General features: G+C 47.0%; 1 protein-coding gene across 1 annotated transcript in view; it reads right to left on the reverse strand.

Moving 5' to 3' along the window:
* The window catches only part of LOC141108535 (G-protein coupled receptor 83-like), a 100,256-nt gene extending 93,796 nt beyond the window's left edge, over positions 1-6,460 (reverse strand). Inside the window, exon 1 of the mRNA XM_073600217.1 lies at positions 5,354-6,460. Within this exon, the coding sequence (XP_073456318.1) occupies positions 5,354-5,734 (381 nt within the window). The 5' untranslated portion in view covers positions 5,735-6,460. The remainder of the gene's footprint in view (positions 1-5,353) is intronic.
* Between the last annotated feature and the right edge of the window lie 3,495 nt (positions 6,461-9,955).

A 9,955-nucleotide genomic window follows, 5' to 3' on the forward strand; every position in this document is an offset into this window, starting at 1 on the left:
CGATTATGGGCACGGTGAGGCTGCGATTATGAGCACGGTGAGGCTGCGATTATGGGCACGGTAAGTCTGAGATTATGGGCACGGTGAGACTACATTATTGGCATAGTAAGGCTGCGATTATGGGCACGGTGAGGCTGCGATTATGGGCACGGTACGGCTGAGATTATGGGCACGGTGAGGCTGAGTTTATGACATGTGACGTCCTAGCCATGCCCCGCTTCGGCCATTGCCATAACAACGGTGCTAAATCAGCTAAAAGTAGTTGGATCCAACTACTTTTAGTTGATTTAGCACCGTTGTTATGGCAACGGCCGAAGCTGGACATAGCGGGGCATGGCTAGGACGTCACATGTCATAAACTCAGCCTCACCGTGCCCATAATCTCAGCCGTACCGTGCCCATAATCGCAGCCTCACCATGCCAATAATGTAGTCTCGCCGTGCCCATAATCTCAGACTTACCGTGCCCATAATCGCAGCCTCACCGTGCTCATAATCGCAGCCTCACCGTGCCCATAATCGCAGCCTTGCCGTGCCTAATAATTATTAATTAATCGAAATTAGTCGATTTGATTAAAAAAAAATCGATTAATTTCACACGAAAATTTTAATCAGTAACAGCCCTAATATAAAACATATTTTTTGTGAGATGTCAGATTTTTACCTGTATCGGTGAAGTTAAAATATCTTAAAATAATACTGGAACTTAAGTTCGATACCATCAATTGTATCTATATATGTTACTTATCAATTGTACCTATGTATGTTAATTAGTGAAATTCAATAAACAAAATTGACAAGAAAAAAAATTAAAAAGATAATTGATATCCCCTCTTAGGCTCCATTCACACCTAGGAATTGCGACAAAGCGCAGGATGCATTTGCAATGCCTTCTTAACGGCACCCCGATCGCCGCAAACCGCAACTCTGTCATCCAAAAGAAGCTCATGCTCCTTTTATGAGAGCCAAGCTTTGCGCATTGCGAATTTGCCGCGATTGCAGCGCGATTTATCACGCCATAATCACACCACGATTAGAGTGCTCATTGTTATGCCATTTTGAGAATCGCGCCATTTTGCGGTTCAGATGTGAATAAAGCCTTAAATGAAAAAGAGGGGAGCTAGTAAAAAGAATTGAAATGATAAATACTGTTTTTGTTTTTACAACATTTTTGATGTAATTGAGGACATTTTGGCAATATTTTGCTTGGAAATCAATAAGGAAGGTAAAAGTAAGGGGGGGGAGGCTTAGGTCATTTTCAAGCAAGTAAGTACAATAAAACATAAAAATGACCACACACAACAATTGTGGGGGGTATTTAAACTGCTGATACACTTCTGGGAAAGGAAGTTAGCTGTGTCACTGCTGGGAGAGGGGAGCTGAGCTACTGAGTGACTGCTGGCAGAGGGGAGCTGAGCTACTGAGTCACTGCTGGGAGAGGGGAGCTGAGCTACTGAGTCACTGCTGGCAGAAGGGAGCTGAGCTAGTGAGTCACTGCTGGGAGAGGGGAGCTGAGCTACTGAAGCACTGCTGGAAGAGGGGAACTGAGCTAGTGAGTCACTGCTGGGAGAGGGGAGCTGAGCTACTGAAGCACTGCTGGAAGAGGGGAACTGACCTACTGAGTCACTGCTGGGAGGGGGGAGTTGAGCTACTGGGTCACTGCTGGGAGGGGCGGGAGCTGAGCTGATAAGTCACTACAGGGAGGGGATAGCTAAATGAGCTGTGAAGTGAATGCTGGGAGGAAAGAGGACTGGGTGAGCTGCTGAGTCACTGTTTGGAGTGGGAGCTAAGCTGTGGAATTACAGCTGAAAGGGGAAGCTGAGCTTCTAAATCACCATTGGGCATAAGGGAGCAGGGTGAGCTGAGCCAGGGGCGGAACAAGGGGTGGGCAGGAGGGGCGGCTGCCCTGGGGACCGTGGTATCATGTGAGAGGGGGGGGCACCACAAGGAGCTTGGGAGGGTGAATTTGGAGGGGGGGTTGTGGCAGGGTAAGAAGGGTTCTAGGAGGTGCATTAGGAGGGGGGGTGGGTGAAGAGGACTTGTGCTAGGATGTGGGATTTAGGGGGTTTGTGCTAAAATAGGTAATATGGTGGGGGGGGGTTTGCGCTAGGATTGGAGTTTTTTTTGGGGGGTATTTTTTTGCTAGTAGGGAAATTGGGGGGGGGGGGATTTGTGCTTGGAGGATGGGATTTGGAGTGGGGGGGGGGTTTGTGCTCGGAGGGGAAATTTGAGGGGTGGAGGATTTGTGCTAGGAGTGGAAAGTTTTTTGGGGGTTTTTTTTGGGTGGGGGCTGGTGAATTTGTGCTGGGGGCATATGCGAAGAGAGAAGATTTGAGCTGGGGAGGATGGGGGGAGGCAAAGATTTGTGCTAGGAGGGGGAATCTCGGTAGGGGGGTAGATTTGTACTGGGAGTAAGGTGGGATTTGTGCTTAGAGGGTAAACACGCAGATTAGTGCTCGATTTTTTTTGGGGGGGGGGGCTTTGCTGACACTTGATCGTACATCTTGGGGAAGGTGGGTGCAATTTGGCATCTTCGCCCTGGGCTCTAGATGACCTCGTGCCGGCGCTGAGCTATTGAGCTACTGCTGGGGGAGCAGGTTCAACTTAGCTACTTAATCGCTGCTGGAAGTGGAGAGCTGAGCTGGTTTTTCAATGCTGGGAGTAGGAGCTAAGCTTCTGAGCCACAGCTAAAACAGGAAGCTGAGCTTCTAAATCACCATTGGGAGTGGGGAGCAGGGTGAGCTGAGCTGCTGAGCTACTGTTGGGGGAGAAGGGGGTGCTGAGCTGCTGAGTGACTGCTGGAAGAGGAGAGCTGAGTTGCTGAGTCAGATCTAGGAGGTGGAGCATAGGGAACTGAGCTGGTGATTCACTGCTGGGGGAAAGGAGGAAGATGAGCTGAGCCTCTGACTCACTTCTGGGAGGGGGGGAGCAGGGTCAGCTGAGATGCTAAAGGACCAACTTGAAAAAAACTTTAGTTCTTCAGCTGTGAACTTTGAGGATGAGTTGTGTTGAAGTGCCTTCAGCTACAGAGGTCAGTACGTGCGTGTTGTAAAGCTCACTGCATTGTTAAGAATATGCAATTTTTTGAACATTAGGATCCTGACCACAAATTTTCTTTAGAAAAGACTGAGTCTCACATTTTTGGAGAACAGATCAACAGGTAATATAATTATGTTATAGGGGTAAGGAGGGCACAAATAACCAGTAAATGTCACATGATTACTGATGACAGACAATGTCATATATGTCATATTTTATACTTGAACAAAGGTAAATCATTCATTCTTGTTAAGCAATTGTAATATTCTGGTGTATTAGGTTTGTGTATTGAGCCTTTCACGCTCTAATGAGTTGCTAATAATAGGGACTTGTACTATAACATCCTGTAAATGCGTGCAGTGGTTCTTGTACCTCGCCAGGGTAAAGAGGTTTGAGAAGGGTAATTATCCCTCCATCAAATCCTTTACCAGGGTGAAAGGGGTATTGAGATGACTAATTAATCCCTCCATCAGATACCTTACCACGGTGAAAGGGGTAATGAGATGAGTAATTATCCCTACATCAGGTAACTGATCAGGATGAAGGGGGTGTTAGGATAAGTAATCATCTCTACATTGGGTATTTTACCATGGTGAAGGGATATTGGGATGAATAATTAACTCTACACTGGGTACCTTACAAGGGTGAAGGGGTGTTAAGAACAGTAATCATCTCTGAAGGGGGGACGAGAAGCGTAATCATCTCTACATCAGGTAACTTATCAGGAATAAGGGGGTGTTAGGATGAGTGATCATCTTTGCATTCGGTATCCCACCAGGGTGAAGGGGTATTGGGAAGAGTAATTATCTCTACACTGAATACCTTACCAAGTGAAGAGAATGTTCTGGTTTATCATTTCTACCTCGGGAACCTTACCAGGGTGAAGGGGTGTTGGGAAGAGTAATTATCTCTACACTGAATACCTTACCAAGTGAAGAGAATGTTCTGGTTTATCATTTCTACCTCGGGAACCTTACCAGGGTGAAGGGGTGTTGGGTAGAATAATCATCTCTACATTGGGTGCCTTACCAGGGTAAAAGGAATGTTGAGAAGGGTTAGAATTACTACATTGGGTACTTTACCAGTGTGAGGGGGTGTTGGGTAGAATAATCACCTCTACATCAGGTACCTTACTAGGTGAAGAGAATAATCATCTCTACAATGGGTACCTTATCAAATTAAAGGGGAATTTGAGAGGAGTTTTCATCTCTACCTCAGGTACTTTGCCAGGGTGAAGGGGGTGTTGAAAAGGATAATCATTTCTCTATTAGGTATCTTACCAGGATGAAGGGGGGTTCAGAATGATAATCATTTCTCTAGGTGTCTTACTAGGGTGAAGGGTGTGTTGAAAAGGGTGACCATCTCTAAATCAGGTGCCTTACAAAGGGGGAGGGGGTGTTGAGAAGAGTATCTCTACCTTAGGAATCTTACAGGGTGAAGAGGGTGTTAAGAGAAGTAATCGTCTCTTCAATGGGTACCCTACAAGGGTGAGGGGGGGTGTGAGGAAGCGTGATCACCTCTCCATCAGGTACCTTACCAGGGTGAGGGGGGTTGTGAGGAAGAGTTTTGTCACACATCTACATCAGGTACCTTACGTGGGTGAAGGGGGTGTTGAGAAGAGTAATCATCTCTGAATTAGGTACCTTACCTGGGTGAGGACTTTTATCTCTACAGGAACCTTCCCAGGTGAAGAGGGTTAAGAAAATGATCTCTACCTCAGGTACTTTGCCAGGGTGAAAGGGATGTTCAAAAGGGTAATCATTTCTATATCAGGTACCTTACCAGGTTAAAGGAGGTGTTAATTAAGGGTAATCATCTCTAAATAATGTACCTTAAAAGGTTAAAGGGAGTGTTGAAAAAAGTAGCTATCTTATCATTCTCAATTATATTGTACATTGGGTACGCTACAAGGGTAAAGAGGGTGTTAAGAAGAGTATTCATCTCTACCTCAGGTAGTTTGCTAAGGCGAAGGGGGTGTTGAGAGGGTAAACCTTTCTATATCGGGTACCTTACCAGGGTGAAAGGGTTGTTGAGAAGGGTAATCGTCTCTAAATCGGGTACCTTAAAAGGTTGAGAAGAGTAGTTATCTCTACATCAGAAACTTTACAAAGTGAAGAAGGTGTTAGGAAAAGTAATCACCTCTACATCAAGTACCCTACAAGGGTAAAGGGGGTGTTAGGAAGAGTTATCTTTACATTGCGTACCTTACCGGGTTGAAGAGGGTAGTAAGAAGAGTAACAATTTCTATTTTAGATACCTTACCAGGGCGAAGGGGGTATTAAGAAGAGTAACCATTTCTATTTTAGGTACCTTACCAGGGTGAAGGGGGTGTTGAGAAGGGTAATCATTATATCTGCCACTGCCAAGTTGACAATGAAAAAGCTGGTTGCTGACTGAATTCTCTTGTTCTTTATGACGACATGACAAACCAGAATATTCCCAAAGAGAGAGATGACAATGATCACAGAGTAGGCGACTATCAATAGGGCTTTCACTGTCGAGCTCTGTGACTCAGCTTCGTACTTTGTATTATTCTCAAAGTCCCCAATATCATCAATGTTTATGTCCCCGTTGAAGAGGGATGAGATGTTAGGAAAGCCGTAAAAGGCAGAGAAAATGTCAGAGGAGTTTACCACATCGGTCCTCCTGAAGGGCTTAGAGACGTACGGTAGGGAGAACCACATGTGCCTCGTCATTTTAATGCATTAGGGCATCAGATAATTCCGCCTACTGTTGTATTTCAAAAGTTCCCCTGTCCAGGTGTTCAAAACTTTCCTAGGGGGTGATTGGCTGCCCCATGATAATCCCTTTGCAATGTCTTCTAGTTCTCCAGAGCAGTAGCAAGATATGATTTTTCCACTGAAGCCAAAAACTTCCTAAAAACTCTGAAGTCCAGTGAATGTGTTCTGTGCTAACGGAAAATGTTCTCCCCCAGTTCGCAGTGGGAATAAATCCTTTGCCAGGGGGTAAGTTCTTTTGTCTTCTTCCATCTGCCTTGAAGTCAGGACTCTTGAGCTTGCTCCTGCATCTTGGCTCTCATAGTGCGCTGGATGGTGACGTTGGTCTCCACCACTCACCGACCAATGGGGGCATTTCTGCATTCACTAGCTAATTCGAATGCTTTACTTTTTTCATACCGAGCTGTTATTTTTGTCAGTCCTGATTGCTGAAAATGTATGGAGGCAAGCCTCCCCAGCATCCCTTTAGATGTTCTCATAGATTTCCAGTGTGCGCTGCTGCATCTGTTCATTCAGATCATTGTATGCAAGTGAGATAGGGACCATAGATTGTAAGCTCCTTGGGCAAGGACCAATGCAAATGTACAATATGCAAATTGTCTGGAACATACAAATAAGTGAAATCTTTACAGCCAAGCGGTCAACCCTGCTGCCATCTACTTACACATTCAGTGTGGGGCTACACTGGCTATTCAATCCCCCTCCTGCTGAGAGATTTAAGTACTCTCATTAGCAGCACACTGATTTCAGCACGCTTTGCAGCTTTTTTGTGTTTTTCAGTGTTTTTCTTGTGCCGCTTGACTTAATGAATTGTTAAAAATTCCAAAACCACCTTTAAAGTTGATGTAAACCCATACTTTCATTTGCTAATGCACTGTGTATCATAAACAATTGTGATATTTTTCCAATGTGTAAAATACCTTTTTTCATCCCTTTTGTTACATCTCAGTGCTGCTGACCTCCTGCAGCCTCTGCCTGCATGCACTACAGTGAAGACTGTATGGCATTTCTCAGGGTGGGTTTCCCTATGGTGACAACAGTGGACCTTGCCTGTGTAATGTGCGTAGCACTAACTCACGGTGGAGCTGCTGATTTAAAGCGGGCTGTTTCCGTCACCTTTTTACCTGTGGTTTCACCAACTCCGGGTCTAGGGTCCCCGTTGAGCTCGTCTTCAGATAATATAGGCAATAGTCACTTTAGTACTTTTCCAATGCTTTAATGGGAGAGAACTGGAAGAAGTAGCAGGAAAGAGGTAGAAGAAGAGTTGCAGGGAAGTTCAAATACCTTTTTGTTGGTGTAGCATGAAGGAATTGAAATCTCAAGGATGAATGTATCCTCCATTCAGGATAAAATCTTTGCCCGCCCGGACATGTCTCTCTCACTAACCTAGCAGCCGCAACGCAGCATGAACAAAAAGTCTCTACAACAGACTTGAGTGAAACAAAATTGTACGATCCTCTGCCACAGGATGTAGTAGTTTTTTCGATGAACAGCAAACACAGTACCAGAACCTTTAAGCCAACCCGGCAGTACTTGTGCGGTAGATTAGTTTAAGATGTGTCCTCCAATCGAGTCACCAGGCCCTACTTAAAGCGGGGGTCCACCTATCTATCGTTTTTTTTTTTTTTAGTTCATTCACAAACTTTTCTTCTCAGCATTACATACTCACATATTGTGTGTAATATGTCCGCCTGTGTCAGATTTCGTCGGAAAGAATAACTTATATTATTCACTGCAGGCGGTTTCCATCTTCATTGTGGGCATTTGAAGCCCACAAGCATTTATTTCCTGGATGTGGTGAATGCTGTGGTCCCAGCATTCACCGCTCATTCCCGCACATGCTCAGTGGCATCCTGGGAAGCCTGAGACTAGCTCCCAGGAGTCTGGGAGAGGCTAGAAACACACCTACTCCCACGGGAGGAGAACCAGGAAGTGCAAAGAAGAATAGAAAAATAAAAGGTAATTACGGCGATTTACATTTTTTTAAACGGCATGTCAGCATCTAGGCAAGGAAGAGAATACATACAGATATTGTTCAAAATTTGGGTGGAACCCCGCTTTAAGACCAGCCTTGCATGGTCCCTTCCAAGATGGGTCCTCCCCTGGATCTTCCCAATTGTCCGGCTTCTTCCTGCAGGACAGACAGCACAGGACCATCCCAGCGATAGCAGGCCCCAGACAGGCTTCTGGGTCTACCCGCACGGCTGCCGCAACGCAACCCTCCAGGCTGGAAGGCTGTGAGGTAGAACTCACTGACACATGCCTCTAGGCCAGGAGGGCCACGAGGTAAAGCTCCAAGAAACATGGCGTCTGTCCCATAAATACTCTCTCCCAGAATGCAACCCCGACCACCACCTCCGCCGAGTTGTCTACGGGACAGAAGAGCACTCATATACTTTAGCTTTTTGCTTTCCAACACTGACCCATGGTAACAACGACACCCACAGGCAGAATGTGGAACTGCACGCAACACAGCCAAACTGGAACAGAGGCTAATCTAACAGAAAATTAAATCCGAACTATGTACAGCACAAATGACCCACTAAATTTACACATAAGCGGTAGATTGGAAAATCTACCAGCACTACATGTGCATTAAACTGGCCACTTGTGGTCTTTATTAGAAGCACATGTGGCAAGGTGACGACGCCGAAAGCAACTGGGAGACAAGCAGTGGTGTATTTAGGTTTTGTGCTGCCCTAGGCCTGACTAAACGCATGCACCCCCTAATTTAAATATGACCCACCCCTTCCTGTCAAGACCACACACCCTTCCTTTTTAAGACCCGCCCTGTCAGCTTCATGGGATGAGGACAGAGGGATGCAGTGGGGAGGGGACATAGGGACGCTGCGGGGAGGGGACACAGGGACGCTGTGGGGAGGGGACAGAGGGACGCCGTGGGGAGGGGACAGAGGGACGTCGTGGGGAAGGGACACCGGGATGCCACGGGGAGGGGACAGAGAGATGCCGTGGGGAAGGGACGCCATGGGGAGGGGACCGAGAGACGCCGTGGGGAGGGAATGCAGCATCTTTTAATTTGGGGGGAGAGGGGGGTAAAGGAATATGTGCTGGGGGGTGCTTTGGGAGGGCAGAGGACATGTGCTAGTGTGGGGGGGGTTCAGACCCCCCCGCTAGCACATATCTTGACCCCTCCCAAAGCACCCCCCAGCACATATCCCCTTACCCCCTCTCCTCCCATCACTCCATGTGTGCATTGGTCTGTTATCTGCCCCCCATCACTTCATGTGTCCATCAATCTGATATCTGCCCCCCCCCCCCCATTACTCCATGTGTGCATCGATCTGTTATCTGTCCCCCATCACTCCATTTGTCCATCAATCTGATATCTGCCCCCCCCATTACTCCATGTGTCCATCAATCTGTTATCTGCCCCCCCATCACTCCATGTGTGCATCAATCTGATATCTGCCCCCCCCTATTACTCCATGTGTCCATCAATCTGTTATCTGCCCCCCCATCACTCCATGTGTGCATCAATCTGATATCTGCCCCCCCCATTACTCCATGTGTGCATCGATCTGTTATCTGTCCCCCATCACTCCATGTGTCCATCAATCTGATATCTGCCCCCCCATTACTCCAGGTGTGCATCGATCTGTTATCTGCCCCCCATCACTCCATGTGTGCATTGATCTGTTATCTGCCCCCGTTACTCCATGTGTGCATCGATCTGTTATCTGCCCCCCCCATCACTCCATGCGTGCATTGATCTGTTATCTCCCCCCCGCATCACTCCATGTGTGCATCGATCTGTTATCTCCCCCCCCCCCATCACTCCATGCGTGCATTGATCTGTTATCTGCCCCTCCATCACTCCATGTGTGCATCGATCTGTTATCTGCCCCCCCATCACTCCATGCGTGCATTGATCTGTTATCTCCCCCCCCCCATCACTCCATGTGTGCATCAATCTGATATCTGCCCCCACCCCATCACTCCATGTGTGCATCAATCTGATATCTGCCCCCACCATCGCTCCATGTGATGGGGGGGGGCAGATAACAGATTGATGCACACATGGAGTGATGGGGGGGGGCAGATATCTCATGTGTGCATCAATCTGTTATCTGCACACAGTATACAGTACACAGACCTCAGACCAGCAGCGCAGCTCTCTCACTGAAGTTGTGTCCCTCCTCTGTGGCTCCTCCTCCTCCT

Source organism: Aquarana catesbeiana, linkage group LG09, assembly GCF_042186555.1.
Source record: "Aquarana catesbeiana isolate 2022-GZ linkage group LG09, ASM4218655v1, whole genome shotgun sequence".
NCBI lineage: Eukaryota > Metazoa > Chordata > Amphibia > Anura > Ranidae > Aquarana > Aquarana catesbeiana.